The sequence below is a fragment of the Pogona vitticeps genome, chromosome 1, assembly GCF_051106095.1.
Source record: "Pogona vitticeps strain Pit_001003342236 chromosome 1, PviZW2.1, whole genome shotgun sequence".
Classification (NCBI taxonomy): domain Eukaryota; kingdom Metazoa; phylum Chordata; class Lepidosauria; order Squamata; family Agamidae; genus Pogona; species Pogona vitticeps.
The window spans coordinates 331,660,040-331,686,396 of record NC_135783.1 but is presented as its reverse complement, the minus strand read 5'-3'; the positions used below and the strand labels follow the sequence as shown (position 1 = coordinate 331,686,396).

The following is a 26,357-nucleotide window of genomic DNA, read 5'->3' as shown; positions in this document are numbered from 1 at the left end:
GACATTTCACAGACACACACCCCAACAGGGGCTTAACATGTAAGGTTTGACACAACAGTCCATCAACATGGAGAATGGGGCAGGTTGGCCCAGTTCTGTGTATACCTGTGTATGGGAATGGAACCAATGTTTGCTCTATTTATCCCCTTTGAACAATCAGTTATACTTCTAGCTTCTTCTTTTTTTAAATTTTTTTTTTTTTAAAATGGATGTTCCTTCACAAAAGGCACTGTCACATAGAAGGCAAAATCTTGATAACTTGAGTGTGGAACTATTTTAAAACGATTCCTCCTGAGCATGCCATTTCAAGTATGCATGCTGACTCCAGTGCCGTGCCCTCAACTGCATAGAAAGTCTATGTGCCTACAGATGGATGAGCAAGGCGAGCTTCTCTCCACATACACTAACTTATACACAGGCAGAGGAAGGGAGGTTATGTGGCACCCTCTTGTCTGAACGCACCAATCTCGTCCGCAAAAGTTTCTGACTCCCAACAAAAAATCAGAAACAATGTGGGTTAATATTAATTTCCTCCTAATTTGTTCAACCAAGTGGGATGTGGTGGTGCTGCAGGTTAAACCGCAGAAGCCTCTGTGCTGCAAGGTCAGAAGACCAGCAGTCGTAAGATTGAATCCACGCAACCGAGTGAGCTCCCGTCGCTTGTCCCAGTTCCTGCCAACCTAGCCATTTGAAAGCATGCAAATGCAAGTAGATAAATAGGTACCACCTCGGTGGGAAGGTAACGGCGCTTTGTGTCTAGTCGCGCTGGCCACGTGACCACAGAAATGGTCTTCGGACAAATACTGGCTCTATGGCTTGGAAACGGGTATGAGCACCACACCTTTGAGTCGGACATGACTGGACTAAATGTCAAGGGGAACCTTTACCTTTACCTAATTTGTTCAAATGTGCAAGATCAACTTTAGGTAACAACTGCTATCAATGCTGTATTTCACTACTGGACATTTAAAATCATTTGTTCAAGTTTGACATTTTGAATAATAAATTAAGTTTGTCATCTTTCTTAATCTTTCTGACCTTAACAATTAATTCTCCTTAATGATTTCAAGCTAGTGTGAGAGTGAGAACACTGAATTTTCTACGTTATGTGCCCAACAGTTGAAGAGCAGCAACAACACAGAGGTTTTTCCTCCTCAAATTAAGCTGCTTTAATATACAAAGCTTGGGGTAGCCAGGAGTGGACCTTTGGACTGTGAACCCAGTTTAGTTCTAGTACTAAAAAGAAGTTCAATTGGCTTACGAGAACCCTTCGCTTTGATTTTAAGCATTTGCTTTTCATACTCGTTAGAAGACTTTGGAATTCCAGGGAAAAAATGAAGTAGACCCCTCACCTCCCAAGAATGTCTACCCCTGCTATAGTGCCATCCCTCAGTCAGTGCAAGGAACTCTGAAATTGGCCGTTCTAACCTGCATCTGTTTGTAGCCTTCTTGCTCCCTTCTAAGTGCAGACTCTGCATCGTGCAGCCTTTCCTGAAGCATCTGGAGAGCTTGATTGTGCAAACTGTTCCCTTCACTGTTATCCTGAATTATTCTAGGCAGGCAAGAAGTAAAGAGTTACTGAAGCAGAATGAGACATATCCTTTCTTTCCAAAATACAACCCATGCAATGGTGCAGAAACCTTCTATATCCAGCCCATTTCAGTTCCTGGACTCTGTCCAGGATCCCTGTCCCCCCCTCCCCTCACCTGCTTATTTCCATGATAAGTAAAGGTAGGAGTGTATGCGTCTCTGTGTATGTAACTATGAAAGAAACTGCCCATCCACAGGCTGTTTTACTCATAGAAAAAATCAGAACAGGATGTGGCTGGACATCCACTTCCTATTTCATTGGTTGGTTGGTTTGTGGAAGGATGGAGATTTTGCTCTTCTAGGAGGGTTAACTTTGGGGGATGTGTGTGTGTGTGTGTGTGTGTGTGTGTGTGTGTGTGTGTGTGTGTGTGTGTGTGTGTGTGTGTGTGTGTGTGTGTGTGTGTGTGTGTGAGAGAGAGAGAGAGAGAGAGAGAGAGAGAGAGAGAGAGAGAGAGAGAGAGAGAGAGAGAGAGAGAGAGAGAGAGAGAGAGAGAGCGCTTAGCGCCTAGGAAAAGGGATCTGAATTCACACCTTTTCTTGTCCATGAAGCTCACTTGGTGATTGTAGGCTAATCTAACGGATTCAGTAATTTGAAATGCAAAAATAAAAATAATTACCTTCCATCAAATCAATTCTGACTGATGGCAAACCCTTCCACGGTTTTCTAGGTACAGAATACTAAGAAATGGTTTAGCACTCCCTTTTTCAGGGGGCATCCTGGGGCTGTCCGGCTTGCCTAAGGCAACACAGAATGGCTCCACTTGCAGGAGGCACAGTGGGGAAGCGAACTCCCAGCCTCTGGCTCGGCAGCCAGATACCTAACTCTCTGAGCTAACCAGCCAGCTAGAACACCCAAAGAAAAGCAGGACAATATAAGCAGAGCCCCCCGTATGTTGTGCTTCCGGGGGAATAATTCTTTACACTGCATTACAAGCTCCTTCTTAGAACTCAGAGAGTTGAAAAAATGAAAGCCACCCCAAAATTATATAATCCCTTGGATGGAGAAGGGTCTGGATTCCAGCCGATAGGCTTTTGGAAGATACAAGAAATGTTCCAGATTGAGAAGAAAATTAGGTCCAACTGAAATGATATCTATGGTTTGGGATGGCTCTCCCATCAAAACAGCCTGACTAAGAGCTTCATCGATATAGCTTAAGAGCTTCTATGGTTCAAAATCATCAGCTGCCAGATTGGGCATCTGTTGTTCGCTCCCTTTCAAAACCTCAAAAATTACCCAAACTAAAAGGGAGAAACTACAAAAGCAACAGCTCCTAAATTACCAGTGCATCATTTAAATCAAACCTTCCAAGAGCTTTAAAAAGTTCTTTCTTAACCTACAACTCAAGAATCCCCAGTCAACATGGCCGGTGCCATGAGGGTTCTCCTATAAAGTCAGAGATGGCTGGTTGGAGCTAGCTGACCATTGACGAAATCTGATTATATAGACACATAAAAAGTCTAGAAACAAAAATGGGCACAACAGAGAAAACAAGTCTAACAAAATCAATCTTTCCAACTACAAAAGAGCAGCAATGACTTAAAATACCGTGATTTTTCGTTCTGCAGTGCTTCCAATGCCTTACTGCGTGAATTCAGAAGCTGGTCTGCTTCCTGTAATCGCACTTTCAAGACAGCCAACTGAGAATCTTTGGCACCTGCCACTTCTGTCAGATCATCAACTTGAGCTCGAAGCTCCCGAACCAGCCTGTCATTGTGTGAATTCTCAACGTTCCACTTCTCAACTCTTGCCCGGGCATTATTCAGTTCTGCAACGTGTAGGTCAACAAATGTTAGCATGACTGAGCCTGTGGGTGGCGTATCTGTCTACACCCACATTTCTTATGTGAGCAACATGATTCTCAAAGCAATTAGGAATCAGAATACAGTCATGCCCCGCTTAACGATTACTCCGCATTACAACGAATCCGCTTCACGATGATGCTTTTTGCTTTGCGAAGATCAGTTCCCTGCTTCGGGAACCGATTCTTCGCATTATGATGATCAAAACAGCTGATCATTGGGTTTTCAAAATGTCCGCTGGGTGCTCAAAATGGCTCCCCACTGTGCTTAGGGACGGATTCCTTGCTATATAGGCACCGAAAATGGCCGCCGTATGGAGGATCTTCGCTGGACGGTGAGTTTTTAGCCCTTTGGAATGCATTAACCGGGTTTTAATGGGTTTTTTATTTTCGCTTTATGACTTTTCGCTCTACAGCGATTTCGCTGGAACAAATTAACGTTGTTAAGCGAGGCACCACTATACAAGGAAATCAGTTTATGCTGATGCACTGCAAATACAATGCCCCCAATTCTCAAACCAGAGCACAGGAAGAGTATTTTTCTGGACCACAAGTTCCAAATAGCCTAGCCAACATAGGTAGAGGTTGGAATAGGCATGTTACACAAACTTACATCACTTTTTCTTCTAATCATTGCATGGATTCCTCCCTTCCATCCACTGTTTATTTTGAGCACTGTGCTTGACTGATACTGGAGTAACCCATCATAAATACTAACAAACTTTTTTAGAGCAGAGTTTACAAACTTTTTTCAAACCCTGTCTTCCTAACATGGTTATAAGACCAATCACAGCTAGTATTAATCATGACTTCTAAAGACTCGAGTACAGCAGTACCTGAATCCAGGTCAACTCTTGAGCTTACAGGTAACCTTCAGCCTGATTTCATATAAATCTCACTAAGATCTTTGCAAGAAGAATCTGTTCTTTCCCCATAGAGTGATAGAGAAACATTGCTGGATGGATTCAAAAGAGCATTGAAGACCTGGCTCTTCTGCCAGGCTTTCCCGGAGTACAAGGATCTTGCCCTTCCTTTTTACCATCCTCTCCATCACTCTTTTTATCACATTTACTGCCATCTGTTTTAATTTCCTTATTTGTTAACTCCGGGAGGCAGTGGAAGACAGGAGGGCCTGGTCATGAAGAGTCAGACATGACTAAACGACTAAACAACAACAACAAATTTATTTTTATTGTGTTTTTAATTTTTTTCCCTTTATATTGTTGTTAACCGCCCAGAGTGGCCTGGTTGCCAGATGGTGCAGGATGTAAATTCAAATAATAAATAAATAAATAAAAAGTGGAAAGGAGAAAGAAAATGGGATGACAGAGAGAGAAAAAGAGGAGAAAAAGAAAGAAAGAAAAGGAAAAATCTCACCTGTTTGGGTCTCTTTGGCTCGCTGGATTAATGAAGCCATTTCTTGATTTAAAGACTGCACTTCATTCCGCAGAAGCTGATTCTCTAAGCGAAGATTGGATAGCTCGTGCAATGTGCTATCACTGGGCGCAAGGGTGGGATTCAGTTCTGTGCTCTGCAATGTCTCTTTTTTGACATCCACATCAGCCTCCAGTCCAGAACTGGAACTGTCAGGAGTCCCTGTGTAAAGACATAAGCACTGAACCAAACGTAATTCTTTGCTCACTTATGGACAGTGAAATCCTAAATCTACTAAAAAAATGAGCTTCACTGAGTTCAATAGGACTTATTCTCAGTAAGCAAGTTTAAGATCACAGCCAAACAGGAAATTTGCTGCTACAGTAATGAGGGAAAATAGACTGCAATTTTAAAAGATGTCTGAACAACTAAACACCTATCCAAACAGGAGACATCTATTCATGCTAAAGCTTCATTGAAGTTAAAATCCACCATAAATACAGTGTCGTCTCGCTTAACGAGCGCCCCGTACAGCGATGAATTCGCATAGCGATCCCTTTTCCGGGATCGCTAATGCGAAGGCATCGCGTTGGCCCCAATGGGCGAAATTCGCATCGCGAAGATCGGTAAGCGTTTTGCTTACCGACCTTCGCTTTGCGCCCCGCAGATCAGCTGTTCAGCGGGGCCAAAATGGCCTCCGGAACACCCGAAATGGCCACGGGCAGCATTTTCGCGCCCTTGGTAAGCGAGGAGAGGGTGCGAAAACGCTGTGCGCGGCCATTTTGGGTGTTCCGGCGGCCATTTTGGACCCGCCGAACAGCTGATCCTTACTGAGGGCGCGAAAATGGCTGCCGGACCCGGAAAACATCGCTGTACGGTGAGTTTTCTGCCAATTTGGAATGGCTTTTTTTGATCCGTACATCGATGTTTTCGCAAAGCGAAGGTTAATCCGGAACAGATTAACCTCGCTATGCGAGGCACCACTGTAACACTAACAGTTTCGATGTTTTAAAAGGACTAGAAACAGTAGTAAGGCATACCAAGCCTTGATCCATAATGCCAAATATAGGTCATAAGAAGCTGAATTAACCTCTTGATTCTTCCATGTGCTGGAGGGGCCCATGTGGAGATTGTGTCTGCACATCTCAATCATCATCATCATCATCATCATCATCATCATCATCATTATCATTATCATTATCATTATTATTATTATTATTATTACTACAGTGGTGCCTCGCTTAGTGATCGCTCTGTTGAGCGACGAAATCGCTTAGCGACGGAGTTTAAGCGATTGCAAAAGCGATCGCTTAGCGATGGTCCCTATGGGGAAAATTCGCTTTGCGATGATCTCAGGGAAGCGATCATCGCAAAGCCCCCATTTTTGGCCAGTTGATCGGCAGTTTCAAAATGGCCGCCCGCTGTGTGTCCTCGCTTTAGAGGCACCGAAAATGGCCGCCCCTATGGAGGATCTTCGCTTTAAGGTTAGTTTTGAAGCGCATAGGAACACATTAATGGCATTTTAATGCATTTCTATGAGCTTTTTAATTCCGTTTAGCGATGAAATCACTTAACAACATTTTTTCCTGCACGGATTAACATCGCTAAGCGAGGCACCACTGTATTTTTTATTTATTTATTTATTTATTTATTTATTTATTTATTTATTATTATTATTATTATTATTATTATTATTATTATTATTATTATTATTATTATTATTATTATTATTATTAGAAAGTAAAGAATTGGAAAAATTAACAAAATACAAAGAGCTGACAATCGAAATATCTCGCCTCTGGAAGAAACACACTTCAGTGGTCCCCATAGTCATCAGGGCTTTAGGAACAATATCACGAAATTTCATGCATACTATAAGCAGTTGCAGATTTCAGAAAAAACAACATCAAAGCTACAAAAAATTAGCAATATTAGGAACAGCATACATAGTGTGCTGGTATTTAACAGATATTTAGGTTTTTGGTTAAATCTTGCATCTCTTATATAATACCAGCCAATGTTTTATTGAGTGACTGTGCCTGGCATTTTTTAACAACAGCAACAATAACTGTACTGCAGAGATGGAAGGGACCCTATGGATCACCAAACCCGGACTATCTCAAGGAGGCACAGTAGGGAACTGAACTCCCAACTTCTGGCTCTGTAGCTGGAGATCTAACCCACTGAGCTATCCAGCAGTGGGCCCACATAAATATGAGACATTTGGTAAAAGACAAAACACAGTGGACAACTGAGTTAGCATCAGTGAATTGCAAGTGGCACAGATTCACAAGTCTGCCTTATCACAACCAACACTGCGTGCCATAAAATGTGCATCTTGAGGAAGCTGTTCAGATAGCTTCACATCAAAGGCTCAGGAACAGGGAAGGCTGAAGGAACTCCCAACCCTAACTTTTCTCCTTAGGTTTCCTTGTTTCCTTTTCCTCCCCCTCCCTTTGTGTGTTAAGCATTCTCAGATCATAATCCTGAGGGCAGGATCTGGCTCATTTAGTTTTGAGATTAATGCAAAAGCCACTCTGAAGCGACATTCCAGTTACAGAACAAAACACAAATGTTATTTAAAAAATATAAATAACATCTTTTCGAATCCCTCAGTCCATGTGGAATTTCCTACAATATTTTAAAAAGAATCCTCCATCTATTTTTATCAATATGCTTACAAAAAAAAGTAGCTTCAAAACTGGATTTCACCGCTGTTTACCAAATTTACACCACCGACAGAGGTGGTCTCCTGCTTCAAGAGTTCATCTCTTTATATCAGGGACACTCAGCCTCCAAGTATGCCACTTATCAGAATGTTTACTCTCTCTCCCAAACTTTGGAAGGATGCACACATCTTTTGACATCCCCAGTATCAACCTGGGCTCCAGAAGAAGGTAGGATGTGTCAAAGAAAGGGAAAGTGCCACACCTGCCCCAGACCTGGGAAACTGTGCTCAAGTGTCCTGAAATACAGTTCTCCAGTAGAGCAAAGTGGCTCTCTGACCCTTCAACATGTTTTGAATGACAATCCACACAACCACCTCTTATCTCTTGTTGACCGGGACATCTGACAACTGAAGTCCAAAACATTTATTCATTTAAATCAGGGGTCTCAAACATGCGGCCTGGGGGCCTCTTGCAGCCCACCAGATGATAGTTTGCAGCCCCTGCCTTGCCTGCCCCCCAAACCACCCACATGTCCTCTGCTGTCAAGAGTAAAAAAAAAGGCTCGCCTTGCTCGCCGGCTCTCTCCCAAGACAGCACCTCTTGCACCCTCCATCCATAACTGCAGCCTGCCAGCCAGCCCACCTGTCTGCCAGCTAAGGAAACTCCTGGGCGGCTTCCTCGGGCTCTTGCTCCGCTTGGCGGAAAATCTGATGTGGTCCAGCCTCACCCAGGCTCTGCCTCCAGTGGCCCCCAGGTAAACTGAGTTTGAGACACCTGATTTAAATCATGCTAGACAGCTCAATGGTTTAGGTCTCTGGCTGCGAAGCCAGAGGTTGGCAGTTTGATTCCTCACTGTGGCTCCTCAACGGAGAGGCTGGACTTGATGATCCATAGGATCCCTTCCAGCTCTGCAGTTCTAAGATTATTATTTTTATGATGATGAGAATTATACCCCACCTTTTTACTGGCTGTGGACGTGGTGGCGCTGTGGGCTAAACCGCAGAAGTCTGTGCTGCAGGGTCAGAAGACCAAGCAGTCGTAAGATTGAATCCATGCGACGGAGTGAGCGCCCGTCGCTTTGTCCCAGCTCCCGCCAACCTAGCGGTTCGAAAGCATGCAAATGCAAGTAGATAAATAGGGACCACCTCGGTGGGAAGGTAACAGCGTTCCGTGTCTAAGTCGCACTGGCCATGTGACCACGGAAGATTGTCTTTGGACAAAAACGCTGGCTCTATGGCTTGGAAACGGGGATGAGCACCGCCCCCTAGAGTCGAACACAACTAGACAAAAATTGTCAAGGGGAACCTTTACCTTACCTTTTACTGGCTAGATGGACAGTTTAGTTGTTTAGGTATCTGGCTGCAGAACCAGATCTTCGGAGTTCAGTTTCCCAATGTGCTTCCTGTGAGCACAGCCAGCCTATGTGAACTTGGGCAAGGTGCACAGTCCCAGGACAACAACCCCCCCCCCCCTCCAGAAGAAGAGAATGGCAAACACTTCTTTGTATTCACTACCAAGAAAACCCTGAAAAGGATCACTATCAGACTTGATGGATAATGGTGATGAAGATGATAATGATCAGCAGAAGGACCCAAGGCATCTATTAAGCCAAACATTTTCATCCCAGCTGTAAAGGCAAACCTATCATCAAAAAACACGAGGCTGCCATATCAGGGTGTGAAATGAAACACAGCAACACAAGAGACTATCCACAGGGAACAATTCCCACACAATGAAGTGAGAGAAAATACAAAAGAGAACAGTTCCCATTCCTTAAGAGAACTTTTTCAACTTTATATATAGGAGAATTTGTCAAGGATTTCACCTCACATTGGTTAGCAGATGGGATACTTGGATTTCTACCCCAAGCTTGCCAGTGTTTCAGACAGATCCTGATGGCCAAGGGATGCTAAATGAATTCCAAGTTTCAAATATCAATTTGCATCTTAACTGATCATTAGACTTTTCCTTTTTTAAAAAAACACAAAGTAAAGAGCTAGAAAATTAACAGCCGATGTATGCTGGCAATACCTACACTGCACGTGCAACAAGAATAATTAGCAAGTAGAATTATGGAGTTCAACAATTCACTGAGACCAGCAGCCAACTAACTGAAGCCTCCTAATTAGCAGAGCTTGCTGGGAAATTACAGGAAGAACCAGTACAATTAATACACCCTAAGGATGAAATGCAGGTCAACAGGAACAACCACTGCCTACTTGGTTCCTGATAGTTTCCACTTTACACAAATACAATATTACTGAATCTCTTGTTATTATGGTGTTATAGAAACAGTGAGAAGCCTTTGGATCACCAGATGTACTGGACTACAATTCCCACAATCCACTGGCCATTGCTGGCTAGTTTCTGAAAGTTGTCATCCAAAACAACTAGAGTAACAAAGGCTCCCCATCTCATGGCTTAAGAGAAATAAAGCATATTCTGTTTTAGTGGTAAATAAGATTATGTTTCCAGCATGGACACCAACAAGTACCTTGGCAACTAAGGATTAAAAGTGAAGCTATTTTTAACTAGCCACACCCCCTCTACTTTCTTAGAAGTACAGTAGGACTCGTGTATCTGCAGGGTATTGGTTCCAAGACAACCCTCCCAAATGCTGCAAAATGCAGATTATAGTTAAAGGAAAAGGTTGCCCTTGACATTTAGTCTAGTCATGTCCGACTCTAGGGCACGGTGTTCATCCCCATTTTCAAGCCATAGAGCCAGCGTTTGTCCGTAAACAGTTTCCGTGGTCACATGGCCAGCGCAACTAGACATGGAACACCGTTAACTTCCCACTGTGATGGTATCTATTTATCTACTCACATTTTTACAAGCTTTTGAACTACTAGGTTGGCAGGAACTGGGACAAGCAACAAGAGCTCACTCCATCGCGTGGATTCAATCTTATGACTGCTGGTCTTCCGACCTTGCAGCACAGAGGCTTCTGTGGTTTAACCCGCAGCGCCAGCACATCCCCTATATGCAGATTACAGTGGTGCCTCGCATTACCACTGGTTCTTAACCTTGGGTTACTCAGGAGTTTTGGATTGCAACTCCCAGAAGCCTTCACTACCAACTGTGATGGCTGAGGTTTCTGGGAGTTGCAGTTCAAAAACATCTGAGTAACAAAGGTTAAGAACCACTGCGCAATACGACGTTAATGCGTTCCAGTGAAATCGCTGTAGAATGAAAATGTCATAATGTGAAATTAAAAGCCCATAGAAATGCATTAAAACCCGATTAATGCATTCCTAGGGGCTTGAAACTCACTATCCAGCGATCCTCCATAGCGCGTCCATTTTCGCTGCCTGTGCACCGAGGAATCCGTCCCAGAAAAGAGCGGGGAGCCATGTTTTTTACCTGGCAGCCATTTTGAAACCGCCAATCAGCTGGCCGAAAATCATCGCTTTGTGAGAATTGGTTCCCGAAACAGGGAACCGATCATCGCAAAGCGAAATTCCCCCATAGGAAACATTGTTTTGCGATCGCTTTCGCGATCACAAAACCTTCAACGTAAAGCGATTTTGTCGTAAAACAGAGCGCTCGTAATGTGAGGCACCACTGTACAATATAGCAAATGTACATAGCATTGGTCTCTGTCCCCCTCTAGTGGCCAGTTCTCGTAACTTCATCTTTAGAAATATATATTTCTAGGATTCTTCTTTTAACATTTTTCAACCACAGATAAGTGAACTAGCAGATACTGAGCAAATGGATAAGGACATCCTACTATACTCCTCAACATTAGCTGAGAAGAAAAAGACAACTTTTTGCCCTTTGACATGAAATCAAAAGAATAAACAGTGGCACCCAATTAGCACTAGCAAAACAATTAACCAGAAGGCTGCATTCAAAGAAGCACGTTGAGATGCAGTACATACTGCAGCAGCCAGTTCTCCAATTCATTTATGTACATGCTACCTAAAGTAGATGTGACAGGGGGAGGTATTTCTGCCCATTTTCTCAAGACCCTTCTCATTATCCTATTTGGACACTACACAGCTTGAAACAGAGGTTGGGCTTGCTATCTCCCCGCTCTATAAGTAATATGTGAATAGGGGGAGTGGGGGCGCCAGGGCATTCCTCAGTATAATGCCTCCTGGGTGTCATGTGTCACAACTCTGACAACTCCCAGTCAGACGGATCCCTGGCTAGGGTGCTGGGGATAGTAAGAATTACAGCCCAACATATCTGCAGGGGCTTGGTTCCAGAACTGGTACAGCAATATTAACTATACATCTGAGCTTAAAAAGCCATGCAATTGTCATGAATTTATAACCAAGGATCCTGCTAGTAAATGATAGCCAGACTTTCAGGTGATCTACAACATTGGTCTCAACCTTCCATTCTTCAGACAATTTAGATTTCAATTCGCAGTTGCTCTAGCCAGTATGATCAATAGTCACAGGATTCTGGGATATGAAGTTCAACAAATCTCAGGGAATCACATTTGGAAGCCACTGATCTACAGCAATCCACTCTGGTGGTGACATTAACACTGAAGAGGAATCCACAACTGAAGATCCATAAACTGGGACAACACTACTTTAGACACACACACACACACCCCAAATCAGAATTTGTATGATGCAGTCATCATACAAAGCTGGGTTCCTTTTGCCAATAATATACATTCAAATATTCCTTAATACTCTCTTTTAACATTTCTGGTCTATGCTTAACTACCATTGCCTTGGCTCTGAATGGAAACATCTTCACTGGTTTTCAAGCTCTGAGAACTTGCCGACACGGAGCTAATGCTTGAAGTCCGAGAATGATTTTGAGCAGCGGCCGGTCTGGTTTTCTCTTTTTTAAGCTCTTTTTTCCCATTTGGTTCTTTTTCAGAGCTATTGAGAAAATCAAACAGGAGTTCATCACTGGGTTCAGATTTTTTCCTTCGCACAAACTGGGAAGAGGGCCTGGGAGTGGAAGCCATGTCAGTGGAAGGAGAGGCTTCCACAGATGCCCTAGGTGGTGCTTTAACATTGGCAGTCCCTGCTAGGATTGTTGCCTTCTGGTGTTTAATGTTTTCTGCTGCTGAGGATATGAAGTTGGATTTAGACGATGCCTGAAACTGCTGCTCTCTGCTCTGTGGTTCGAGCCTGGAATATTCGCCGACGTCATCCAGGCGACTGTTGCTGTAGATCACGTTGCCTCCTTCCTCCTTCTTGCTTAAGGCAGATGCAGCACCTTGATCTACTCTGTTGAGAAGATCCTCTGCCTTTCCAGCCAGTTCAGCAAGCCACGACATTATTGATGTCAAAGACTACACAAAATCCAGTCATCCAATTTTCACCCTGGAGGGATAAACATATAAGCAATCGTGATTTTAGATTAGGGAGACTCAAATCAAATGCCAAATTGCAAGCAAGCAAGCAAACAAGAGAACTGAGAAAAGTTATCAGGCAAAATTCAAAGAAAAAACAAAACAAGACAAAAACATGTGGCACCTTAAAGACTAACCATTATATTTTAACATGAGCTTTTGTGGATCATGTCCACTTCTTCAGATATATGGAAAAAATGAGATGCAGAATGAAATAAAGAAATCACAAGTAAAACATTCAAAACATTCACTGGCTTAAAATATAAGTCTTTAAGGTGCCACATGTTTTTGACTTTTTTTGACTTAAGAAACCGAGGCTTCTTCAATCCATTTTTCATTCTGCATTTCTTTTTCCCCCCCACTTGTTTGAAGAAGTGGACATGATTCCACAAAAGCTCACATTAAAACTTAATAGTCTTTAAAGTGCCACATCTTTTTGTCTTGTCCTATTTCTTTGGATTTTACTGGATATGCCTGTACAGACTAACACAGCTATCTTGTCTAAAATTATTTAAAAGGTTATTGTTCTTTTAGTACAGTTCCCAGTATCCTCCACCTAGCACTGATTCTAAGAACTATAATCCAATACTAGTTTTTTTCCATGCTCTGGAAATAATGCATTTTACCTGCAGGAGATGGATTTGGGACATTATTAAAGGCAAGCAAGTGGGAAACAGATCCACAGGGCACAATCAGTTGTGAAGTCTTTTTGTAGAGGCCTCACTGAAATTAACTGGAGTTGGGCAAGCCCCAAAATTAAACATGCTATTTTTTAAAAAAAAAATGTACAATGAAGCTGAGTAGAACAATAGGTTAAACTGTTAGAATAAATTCTCCCAAGGAAGAACTAGGCACAACAATGATTACATATTTATAAATGACAGTGCCATCTATTTGACTCTAACAACACACAGACAAGAATATGAATACAGATTATTTACAACATTTACAACAATGGGTATTACAGCATCTATAGGACTACAAATTTTATTTGGCATAAGTTTGTGTTGCTTACACCTCATTCCAACATCTGCAGCTGATGAAGTAAGCTGTAGTTCATAAAAGTTTATGCCAGATAAAACACTGCCTTTTTAGATGCCAATAGATTCTTTATTGTTTTGAAAATAACATATTCTGAAAATAAATAGGCAGAAGCTCATATCTTCAAGCTGCTATATACCTAGAAATTACAGAAATCTATTTCACACAATTAGTTCATTGTAGTTTCTGATCTTCCATCTGCTTTGAGAAATTTGTTATAGTTGAAAGAAAGGGTCTTGGAAAGGGAAGAGGAAAACAATTACAATAATTGAAATAATAGCAAAGGAAAAGGTACTGAAGAGGGGAAAAGAAAGGAAGCAAATTCAGGTAAGCAGAGGAGAAGGATCTTTATGGCATGGGCAGCTTCCTGTAGGTGATTATTCTCTGTCAAATAGGAGACTAGGCCTTCACTATGACTGATATCTTACTGGGAGGCAGTGGCTTCCCGGTGGCCTTTGGGGGGATACAGCTCTGCAGCCTCAGGTCAACTGACAGTTGGAGGAGAGTTCTTTCTTCAAGGAAGGCAGCCTTGATACTCCACCTTTCCTGGTCAATAGATGGAGTCAGCTTGATCCTGTCATCTTAAGCAAATGGGTGTACCAGAAACCAAATCACAGCAGCTATTTCTCTCTACTATCAGGAACCACATTGCTTGTGCTCCACATTTGGACAAAGGCACTCCAATGGATAGATGCAGCTGTGCTGCTGGAGGAAAAACACACTCCATAAACTCACTGTCAGGCAAATATTCTTTGGATTTTGCTGGATATACCGGCACAGATTAGCATGCCAGGATCATGTTTAAACAGAGAATGCCTGACACCATTATTTTAAAAAATTGCACCCTGGGCATATCTATGTCACTGTGGGTAGATTTTCTGATAACACTGGAAGATCATGCCCTGTTTTGGGGGGGGGGCAAAACATGTGGGTGTGTCAAATGGCTGGTGCATGAACCTTACATACTGACCTAAGCATTCACCAACTGTGCATATTTCTGTCATCAGCCAGTCTGCAATACTCTGGAAGTGTGCCTATTCTCTTTAGCCCTTACTGATCTAGGTTTTACAGGCCAGCCTAATTTCTATTTTTAAAGATCACCAGCGCTTTTAAATCCCTCTCTGCATTTCCTCTTCTGTGCAAAATGACCACTTTCGTCTGTAATAGTTATTATTAGTGACAGTATCAGGCCCGTTGTAGAGTTGCCACCTTTTTGTGTGGGTAGGCTCCCTTGCCTTTTCCAGCTACAGAAAAAGTAAGGCTTCCAGGGAAAGTACATCTTACCGCTGTCCCCCGATGAGAAAAAGCTTCACCTGCTGAATCACGACCTGTCACAAGAACCTGTTGCCAGAAAAGAGGGAAGAATCACCCCTCTAGGTGCCAGGCGCTGTACAAAACTGAGGACTAGAGATCACCACCATCACTAGGGATCAAGAAGTTACATTTAGCTCCACCATGTCTCTCCTGCTCTTTATGATTTTCCACCGCAATCTCCTTCACCCGGTCCTTTTTAGGCCGCTACTCACCTTCAGCTCCAGTTTGTCTCCGCCCCTGCCCCGACCTCGAAAGCCAAGAGTCCAGATCGGGCCCAAAAGGAGGAAAAGAAGGACGCAGTGAGACAAAGAGCGCCGGGCACAATTGCCAGGCCGCAGGCTAGGAAAGGCGAACCGGATCCATCTTCCGGGAGACGTGGCCACTAATCCGCGAGCACAAGGACCCAGCGGTGCCGGCGTGAGCGCAACCTGTGCGGAAAAGAAACAAACGCGCATGCGCAAACCACCAAAGCTCCTTAAAGGTAACTCTGGAAGAGCGTAGAGATAGAAAAGTAGAGTCATGTTGGCCGCAGAGGAAAGTAAACCAGACTGCTAGCGGACTTTCTATATCTCCAGTTCGTTAGCAGGAGAGAAGAACTAGATCTATTTTAGAACGGAAGTGGGCTTGTGATCGCCACCTTTGCATTTCCGCTTTTAAAACGAAATTATTTTCTACTTCCACTTCGAGGCGAAGGGTGTAATGTTCAGTGACACATTTGTCGGGTTTTTTCCCCCCCTCTTGTTTTCAGGATAAACTTTTGAGCTTTCGGTTGTTGTGGAGTTTTCGGGCTCTTTGGCCGTGTTCTGAAGGTGGTTCTTCCTAACGTTTCGCCAGTCTCTGTGGCCGAGCTTTCCTTTCTGAACTGTTCTACTGCAATGTTCAGAAAAGTTACTTCCGTGACTACGACTCCCAGAATATCCCAGCCAGTAACGTCGGAGTTGTAATCCAAAAAGTAACTTATCCAAGCCATTAAACGGTATCATTTGCTCTGAAAACGAAGTCTTATTTAATTCAGCTGGGCTTAATTCCCAAATACGATGTAATTCTCAATTCACCTGGAACTAAGGCCAATTTAAGTCTATGGGATTTACTTTATATTCAGATTTTCCAGGTGAACTCCTTTTGCCAGCACTGTTATATATCTAACATGCAAACCTATACAGTATATGAATACACATCTATGTGTATTCAGAATTAAGTTTCATTACCACTGGGGCTACACACTTGTCAGGCATATAGGATCCAAGCCTTAAGAGACCTCTGGGTAGATTGGGTGGCATAGAAATTAAATAAATAAATAAATAAAATAAGTTAAGAAATAGGTGGTCATATGATTTTATTCAGTCATTAATTATATTTCTAACTTCCTTTTCTTCCAACAGGTTGGTGTACCTAGCTCTTTGTCATTTGATCCTCAGTACAATCTTGTGAGGCAGATCAAACTGAAAGGGAGTGCCTGGCCCATGATCCTTAAATGAATTTCATGGTTCACTTAGTGACCTGCACCTGGATCTCCAAAACCCCAGCCCAGCCATTTAACCATTTTCTGTCCCACATGCCCAAATCATAGAGCCAACATATGCTCTGTGACACTGGGTATTAGGTGGCAGCATTTGCTGTTCCACCTCAGAAGAAACAGAATTTACTTTTCAGTGGAAATTACAGGATTACATGATGAGTAAATTCTTAAATCTCATTCGGGATAAATGTGACATTAATAAACAATAAATAAAATTGCATCCAACCTATGGTGACCATACTAGGGTCTTCAAAGTACTGTACAGTGTATGTGCTAGATCAAATTGAACCAAAATTGTCTATCGCTGGAGACAAAAATGGTGAAACTGTGGTTGTCCTACTTCGGGTGCACCATGAGAAGACATGATTCTCTGAAAAAGACAACAACGCTGGGAAAGGTTGAAGACAGCAACCTTCTTAGCTGGCTGGATAGCCCAGAGAGTTAAGTTTCTGGTTGCAGAGCCAAGGTTTGTGAGTTCAATTCCCCACTGTGCCTCCTATGAGTAGAGCCAGCCTGTGTGGCCTTGGCCAAGCTGCTCAGTCCCAGGATGGCCCCAGAAGAAGGAAATCGGAAGCCATCTCTGAGTATTTTTTTTACCTGCAAAACCCTGAAAATAGACATAATTCATAAATTAGAATTGACTTGACGGCACATAATTATTATTTTCAGCCTTCTTAAATGGTTGTTTGTCTGAACACGGAGAAAATTCTGAAGTCAGTTTGGAAAGATTTAGATTTCCTTCAGTTCATACAGCTTGTTTTGAGTCTGAGAGAACAGGTTGTAAGATATTTTGTCCCATTAATTTTTTACTTATTAATACTTATTTTATCAGGTGATCATTCTATTAAAATGTTGAATCGGGATATATCAGGAGATAGGGATTTTAACAAACTGCATTGATTAGTTAAGGTTAGAAGAAAACCTTACAGTGGGAGAGATTACAGTACTGTGTACTGTACTTGAAAGTCTGTCTCAAATTTAGCTGGAGTTTCAGTTTTTATCCAGCAGAGGACACTGGCTGAGACCTTTCAGTCCTTTTGAAAGATTCAAGAAAGAAGCTAAGTATGTCTGTGACAAAGTCAATTGTACACTACCAAACAATAATAACAATGTATATGAGAGTTTTTATATCCTAAAAAATCCCAATAATTATTCTTGGGCTTGGATGCTTTAGTAATAATTTATTACTAATAAGTCTTGTCTATAAGTCTAAATGCAATCACACACTTATCTTCTAGATATAAACCCCACTAAATTCAGTGCGCCTTACTCTCAGGTAATTTCATTTTAGAGAGGTAGTTCCAGTCAAATCAGAGGGACCCACTACTTCTGAGGGAACATGCACAGGATTCCCCCCCCAAAAAAATGCGTCTATCCAATGTCATTCAAAGGGTCTCTCCACTCCTTTCCCACTTCGCCTGTTCTGAACCCTCGGCCTCCAATTCCCAACATGCAACGCACTCTCCGCTGGACGACCTCTGTCCCTAGGGATCAGCGTCCTTGTCCAATAGGGGCGGGCCTTTCTTTGTGTTTTTTGCGGCCGAACCAATGGCCTCCACGCCTGCCAATCACGCTTCTGCCACGCCTGGGCCCGCCGCCCGCATAAATACCTTCTGCAACCGAACCGACCTCAGCCGTCGGCGGGATTCTGCACGGGGGTGGGGGGCGACGACGACGACTGCTCACAGCGTCTTCCTTCAGCCTGGGTGAGAGCCAGACCGGGGAACTCTGTGTTCCTACGCGGGCAAGAGGTCCAGAGTGTGTGTGTTTCTGTTTGACAAGCGAGTAGCCAGCTCCGATGGGCCACTAGCCAGCAGGGCGAGATTGAAATGCCCACTTGCTTTGGTAGGGAGGGTGTGAATGACTAAGGAGGCCATAAAAACTTGCCCTGCAGTGTTTGACTAAAGGTCTCTTTTGCCCAAAGCTAACTTGCCATGGCACAAGGGAAAGGGGGTTGGTTAGTTTGGGCTCCAAAGATATTTTGCCCCTGGTACAGGTGGTATTGTAGGGCTGGTTTGTGTGCCAGGCTATCCTTTAGCGATTGGGAGTGGGTGGGGTAAGCGACAATTCGTCCCCCCCATGTCTATATTGATACTTTTGCAGCGTTTGAATGCTGAGGTGCTTTGAGTCTCCCCCCCTTTTTTTAAAAAGGCAGAAAAGGTACCAAAGAAATGCAGTTAGCAGTTATGCTGCTGGTATGATATGAAAGGTTTCTGTTTGCAAAACAAGTGTGCCAAGGATCATTATAGCTTTCACTGTACAGGTTGGGAGGTGGCATACATTGAAGTGGATTGTGCGTCTTTCCAGAACTTCCTTCACTGTAGGAATGATGATGATCAATTATCATGTTGGGTTCAGTATTTTGCTAGTGTTATAATCAGTGGGAGTTCTTTTGGGTGATGTGTAGGATCTTATACTTTTATTCCCCCACTAATAATAGGGGGAAAGTTAATGATTAAAATCCCAGATGCAGATATTTAGTAGAGGACATGCTTTTACAGATGTGAGCTCATTATAAGTCTTATCTCACCTGTTATTAGTTATAACGTTGATTAACTGTAAGAACTGAGACAGTGCTGGCTTGTCCTTTAAGACCACAAGAGACAAAGGGTGGAGTATAAATGGGAGCACAGTTTCAGTTTTCATACTGTGTTCTGAAGAAACAATGGAATTCTTGGAAGCTTGTCAGGTCTTACTTAATTAGATTGATAATGGAACTTGCCCACAACTAGTAACCATCTGCAAAAATTCACCGCCATTGCTGTGCATGTATTGGGGCAGCCTTCCTTATATTTATGCTCTATCGATATGTTTGACTTCAACCCAAAGAGTCTTACAGTCCAGTTGGGCGGGGGATTCTGGAAATTACAAGCCAAGTAGTTGGGGGCACTAGCTTGAGAAAGACCGGGTTCATACATCACGTAATAACCAAAAGGCTTGGTTGCTGCTCTAAAATTCCTCTGCAGCGTTCTGAACTCCTTCCCTCAAGATTCTTCGGTTGATATAAGACTTTATCATGGTTGTTGTTTAGTTATTAAGTCACATCCAACTCTTCGTGACCCCATGGACCAGAACACACCAGGCCCTCCTGTCTTCCATTGCCTCCCGGAGTTTGGTCATATTCATGTTGGTAGCTTCAGTGACACTGTCCAACCCCCTTCTCCTCTTGCCTTCACATTTTCCCAAGATCAGGGTCTTTTTCAAGGAGTCTTATCTTCTTATGAGATGGCCAAAGTATTGGAGCCTCAACTTCAGGATGTGTCCTTCTTGTTCTCCTTGGAGTCCAGGGGACTCTCAAGAATTTCCTCCAGCACCACAATTAAAAAGCATCAATTCTATGATGGTCAGTTTTCTTTATGGTCCAGCTCTCACTTCCGTACATCACTACTGTAAAAACGATAGCTTTGACTATGTGGACCTTTTTAAGATGCTATCTTGGTTTGTCATCACTTTCCTCCCAAAAAGCAGGCGTCTTTTAATTTTGTGGTTGCTGTCACCATCTGCAGTTCATCATGGAGGCCAAGAGAATAAAATCTGTCACTGCCTCCGTCCCCTTCTATTTGCCACAAGGTGATGGGACCAGTGGCCATCATCTTAGTTTTTTTTTATGTTGAGCTTTTGCACTCTCCTCTTTCACCCTCATTAATTCCTCCTCATTTTCTGCCATCAAAGTGCTATTGTCTGCATATCTGAGGTTGTTGATATTTCTTCCGACAATCTTAATTCCAGTTTGGGATTCATCCAGTCCAGCCTTTTGCATGATGTATTCTGCATATAAGTTAAATAAGCAGGGAGACAATATACAGCCTTGTTGTACTCCTTTCCCAATTTTGAACCAATCATTGTTCCATATCCAGTTCTAACTGTTGCTTCCTGTCCCTCTTATAGATTTCTCAGGAGGTAGATAAGGTGGTCAGACACTCCCATTACTTTAAGAATTTGCTATACAGTAGTTTATCGTCCACACAGCCAAAGGCTTTTGTGTAATCAATGAAGTAGAAATAGATGTTTTTCTGGAACTCTCTGGCTTTCTCCATAATCCAGTGCATGTTAACAATTTGGTCGTTAGTTCCTCTGCCCCTTCGAAATCCAGCTTGTACTTCTGGGAGTTCTCGGTCCACATACTGCTGAAGCCTACTTTGTAGGATTTTGAGCATAACCTTGCTAGCGTGTAGAATGAGTGCAATTGTACGGTAGTTGGCACATTCTTTGGCACTGCCCTTCTTTGGGACTGGGATGTAGACTGATCTTTTCCAATCCTCTGGCCACTGCTGAGTTTTCCAAACTTGCTGGCATATTGAGTGTAGTACCTTAACAGAGTCATCTTTTAAGATTTTAAATAGTTCAACTGGAATGCCATCACCTCCACTGGCCTTGTTGTTAGCAATGCTTTCTAAGGCCCACTTTACTTCACTTTCCAGGATGTCTGGCTCAGGGTCCACAACCATACTATCTGGGTTGTTGAGGACATCCAGTTCTTTCTGGTATAATTCCTCTGTGTATTCTTGCCACATCTTCTTGATGTCTTGTGCTTCTGTGAGGTCCGTACCATTTTTGTCCTTCATCATGTCTATCTTTGCACAAAAAGTTCCTTTAATATCTCAAATTTTCTTGAACAGATCTCTGGTTTTCCCCTTTCTATTTTCCTCTACAGTATTTCTTTGCACTACTCATTTAAGAAGGCCCTCTCGTCTCTCCTTGCTATTCTTTGGAAATCTGCATTCAATTTTCTGTAACTTTCCCTATCTCCCTTGCATTTTGTTTCTCTTCTCTGCTATTTTTAAGGCCTCGTTGGACAGCCACTTTGCTTTCTTGCATTTCCTTTTCTTTGGGATGGTTTTGTTGCTGCCCCCTGTACAATGTTATGAGCCTCCTTCCATAGTTCTTCAGGCACTCTGTCCACTTTTCATGATAGGCACTGTGTAAAGGATTGCTTGTAGTTAAAAAATACTGAAACCAGTGCTCTAAGGGTATTTACTTAACTTGAATGACTCAAACAAATTGTGTTTCAGCATATTAAGATACACTGTACAGGGTTCATCCCAGCTACGTACCTGATGAGAATTAGCACATGGCTCTGCATGGAGTGCCTTGGAGAGAAAAAGATGGCTATCGCTTCCCAGAGTGGGCTTTAATTTCTGGTTTAGGTTCTATACTGCCCATTGATAGCAATGAGAACCTGTCCCTGGTAAAGTATCAGGAAAAATGCCTATGTCTTTAAAATATGTGGGAAGTTGTAGTCTAACTTAAAGGACTGATCTTCCTTGAAGATGAAATGTATTGTGCATTCTTGACAAGGGAGCCTGGCTTCTCATGTTCTGTGTTTAGGCATCTTCCCAGTCAACAACACTTGAGACCAGGCAAATAATTTTGTTTCTTTGGATTGAGGTGGGAAACTTTTGACCCGCTAGATAGATGTTTTCTTCGGAACTTGAAAAAGGCAATTTTGGGGAGGGGGTGGTGGTTCTAGTGAAAAATGTAATTTTTCCAAACTCTGATATTGACTTGCAACCATAGGCAGTTCATGACCAGAATGGAGGATGCCTCCTCCAGATTTTGAGTGAGTCACCCCTCCGTTCGGTCCATGAGTTGTGCCTGTCTGCAGTGTCCTTCTGACCAACTAGCATTGCATTGTGAGCTCTGTAGTCCAAGACATCTGGAAGTCACCCTTCTACTAAAGCTACAAAATGACTTGCCTGAGAGGGAGGGCGCAGCATTCGACACAAATGTGGGCCTCCAGTCAAACTTCCTGTAACTGCAGCAAGTGACTGCGACATGTGGAGAGCAAGCAAGGAATTCTTTTCCACAAAATTTCTGCTGAAAGCTGTTTCTTAAATGAGGCGTTGTGTTGAAGTTGTTGGCTGTTACGTCTAATTGGAACTCCTGTAGTCACAGGAGGCATCGCCTCCCATATTTGATAAGATGTAGCCAGGGGCTAAAGACAGGCATCTAGAAATAACTCGCTTTATTATGACTGCATGTAATTGTTGTTTTGCTTCAATAACAAGTTTGTAGAAGGCTGTGCTTTGTGATCTTTGGTCCAATTTAATGGGGCTTTTTTTGTATTTGTTCTTGAGCCCTGTCTTTGTACTCTGAAGTAAATTTCAGTACACTTAGAATTGTTGGCGGACAAGGTAGCGCTTCAACAGAAAGGTTGAATCTTTAGCTCAGAACTGAGCAGCATACAGTACCTTGGGGTGAGAGTGAAATGAAGAATTGATTAAATGCCATTTAAACCTCTTTCCTTGAACAGGCCTATGTAGTCATAAATTTAAATTTTTGAAATATTACTTTTTGAGTACAACTTCCAGAAGCCCCGTGCTGGGGGATTCCCATTGTAGTCTTTGAAAAAAAAACCAGCATACACAGTTAGGATCTATATTGCAAAACAAAGAATATGAGGTCTTGTGCACCATTAAAACAGATTTATTTCAGTTTGAAGTTTAGCAGATTATAATCCAGTCCAATCCCCATGCTACAAAATGTCATTGTTTGCTTTTCTGTTACATTTCTTGAAAGAAGCACATCAGTCTTTCTAAAATTGCTTCATTTGAAGGCAACTGCTCCAGTGAGCTATACAGTAATTTTGCTATGTGCAAATGTTCAGATCATCAGTGACCATTGTTCTCTAGCAAGCATACGTTAAAACTTCTTGTTTGTAATGGATCTCTCAAGAATACTGCAAAATACATGAATAAATAAAAAGCCCATCTTGTTTAGATGTATTATATTACAATAAGAGATGCAGAATGATGGAATAAAAAGGATTGTGGGCAGACTTAGGTAAAGGTAAAGGTTCCCCTTGACAATTTTTGTCCAGTCGTGTCCGACTCTAGGGGGCGGCGCTCATCCCGCTCTTCAACCCATAGAGCCAGCGTTTGTCTGAAGACAATCTTTCCGTGGTCACATGGCCAGTGTGATTTAGACACGGAACGCTGTTTACCTTCCCACCGAGATGGTACCTATTTATCTACTCGCATTTGCATGCTTTCGAACCGCTAGGTTGGCGGGAGCTGGGACAAGCGACGGGCGCTCACTCCGTCGCGTGGATTTGAACTTACGACTGCTTGGTCTTCTGACCCTGCAGCACAGGCTTCTGTGGTTTAGCCCACAGCCCCACCACGTCCCGTGGGCAGACTTGCATATTGTAAAAATGACACATAACATAAGCCTTGGCCACCAGATAGATATGATGAGATTTGGGAGGTCCAGTTTTCTCCATTCCTGATCTAGGCAAGTTAGACACTTTTAATGTTATGTAAGATTGTTCAGCTAAAATCTTGAATTGAAACAGATATCTTTTTAATGGGTTGGTAGGTAGTTAGAATGGATTGTTACCATTGACTCTGAAGCTTTTTAGTCAGTGTTGCTGCTGGACTTCGGAAAAGTTAAACTTGCTAGAAATCCCTGGCCATCAAACCTACTGGCGGGGCAGAGTAGACAAAAAGCAATGATTTTTTTTAAAAAAAATCAGTTTAAATTGTGATTTAAATCATTATTTAAATTTTTTAAATCATTTTTAAACTTTAGATTGTCAACAAAGCCAGCTTTTTTATTTAAATCAAATCCACTCTATGGTGGGGGGAAATCCGAAAACAGTAGTTCAAGAAAGTAACTTTTCCATCGTCCGGCTGTTATTTTTTTCTCATTGAATGAGATTTTTATGGATGTGAGCTGCCGTGTAGAGAAACAGTGTAAGTTAGAGTACAATGTTTAAAATGTGTGAAAAAACCACCAGCAGGAAGACTGTATTTATATTATGAGCTCCATGGATGGTTGAACTGGCTCCTCTTGTAATCTCAAGGGTGTAGCATGTAACATTCTTCCACCTTGCTAATCAGGAGTTTCAGCTTAGTGAAGTGACATCCTTTTCAGATCATAGCCCTGGACATGTATGACTGAGAGAGTGAGTGAATGAGATCTGTGGGTCCGTGGAGCCAAGATAAAGCATGTCACAAACCCTTACCAGTCCCAACCATATGCTTTGTCCGTTGTTGCTGAAGTCCTCTTGTAGGTAGGCAACTTATTTTAAGTACAGAAAGGTGGATTGTAGAAATAAATGGACAGTTATTTTAATGGAGGAATGTAAATAGTGGATTCTCCCATGGACCTATGTTGGGAGCAATGTGTTTTTTAATCTGTCTGCAAGAGATGGGGGTATTTGTATTAATAGGGGGAGGGGTAATGAGTCTCGCTGCTCGGCCAGCTGAGCAGGAAGAGAGCGGCACTCTGGGTGCGATTGGAAGGATAAGCAGGACTGGCACCCACAGCAGGACACATGAGTGGACAGTCCGGCCCCAGGGGCTATACCCTGGTTAAGTCCAGCTGCACAGGGATATTTATATACAAATAACCCCATCTCTACTGTCCATACATTATCTGATTTGTGGTAAACAGTGAGTTTTATAAAAACAGCAGCTCAGTTGTAAATGCTAAATAAAGTATCAAAATTACAAGAGATAAAAGATTTCATGCACAATGACCATGCACTTGATAAAAACAATGTTTTAAAATGTTTGTGGGTGTAGTGGGGCCATTCTCTTTTAAGCTTCAAATTAAATAATTAGTTTAAAAAGTAACACATTACTCTTGACCTTTGGTCTTTAGCGTGTTTGAGCAAGACCAACTGTTTCTCTATTTGGGGAGAATATAAAATGTTGTGTTTCGGAAGTAATTAGATGGCACCAAGGTTCCCTCTAAAGTGTGTGCATTTGCCTCTTCTGTCCGTTGTTGCCCCTCCATGCACTCACAGCTATCATTATCAGCCCCTTTGGTTCCTGGTGCGATGGAACCCCATGGGGAGGGTGAACATGAAGGTCAGAGCCCCACCCAGCGGGGCTGAAAATTAGAGGGAATATTAGATAGCATGCTTTTGTGTATCCCTGTCTCCAGCCAAAAAGGAACCTTGTGTTTCAATGACTAGCAAACTGTTCTCTAAGATTGGGACAGAAATTTCTATCATCACCGGCAGGGTTGAATTTGAAACCTACACACCTGACTTGAGTTTGCAAACTCACTTTTAACAAAGGAATCAGGCATGGACATCTAGCCGTGATTTTTGGAACTTGTATATTTTTCTTGCACCATCTGCAACTCTGTGGTGCCCAACCTGGATGAAGGCTTGCATGAGTTTGAAAGCTAGCTTCAGTTTGGTTTGGTTTTTTAAATTGGTCTAATAAAAGTATCACCATGTGAAGCCAGAGACCTGGGCAGAGAGGTCCTCGTGGGAGTGCTGTCTCTCCCAAGGAGTCTAGAGAGATGCCGACTGCTCCACCACGAAGCCCACCTAAAATGATGCACCAGGGTTTAGATACCTGGGAGTTGGGGGACAGCGTGAGGAGGTCGAGGCTGGTACACCAGGGTGTAGATACCAGAGAATTGGAACTGGACATGCGGGGGGTTAAGTGTGGCAACTCAGACTGAACCTGTTTTGGCGGGAAAAGAGAGTGGGCAGCCGATGGTAGAGGCGGGAGCAGGGGATATAAATACAAACCGGGACAACATACCGGGTGGCTAGGAATTGATATGGCTGGAAGACCCGTGGACGGGTAAAGGTTCCCAAGTAGGAGGCAAATTATAGACACCGACAAGGATTACTCCAGCGCCCTTCCTACTGGGGGGAATCTGAGGCCCATGAGTGGAGACGCCGTCTGAAGGAAGAAAAAGAGGCTGTAGCAAGGGAGTCTGAACGCCGGGCATGGCATATGGAGGAGCTGCCGAAG

The 26,357-nt window shown here is 42.8% G+C and overlaps 2 protein-coding genes across 4 annotated transcripts in view; one reads left to right on the top strand and one right to left on the bottom strand.

The window, feature by feature from the left end:
* Positions 1-15,572, bottom strand: part of GOLGA5 (golgin A5) — a 33,823-nt gene extending 18,251 nt beyond the window's left edge. The window contains exons 1-5 of one of the 2 annotated variants that reach the window (XM_020802214.3): positions 15,329-15,572; positions 12,122-12,732; positions 4,767-4,985; positions 3,137-3,356; positions 1,429-1,552 (exon numbers count right to left, since the gene is read on the bottom strand). In XM_020802214.3, coding sequence (XP_020657873.3) covers positions 1,429-1,552; positions 3,137-3,356; positions 4,767-4,985; positions 12,122-12,686 — 1,128 coding nt within the window. In that variant the 5' untranslated portion in view covers positions 12,687-12,732; positions 15,329-15,572. The other variant, XM_078383735.1, reaches the window with a different exon arrangement.
* Positions 15,573-18,202: 2,630 nt separating this feature from the next.
* LGMN (legumain) overlaps positions 18,203-26,357 on the top strand; it is a 35,060-nt gene continuing 26,905 nt past the window's right edge. The window contains exon 1 of one of the 2 annotated variants that reach the window (XM_072986589.2): positions 18,203-18,341. The gene's annotated coding sequence lies outside the window, so the exon portion shown is untranslated. Of the gene's footprint in view, positions 18,342-21,835; positions 22,833-26,357 lie in introns of those variants that run through there. The other variant, XM_078383736.1, reaches the window with a different exon arrangement.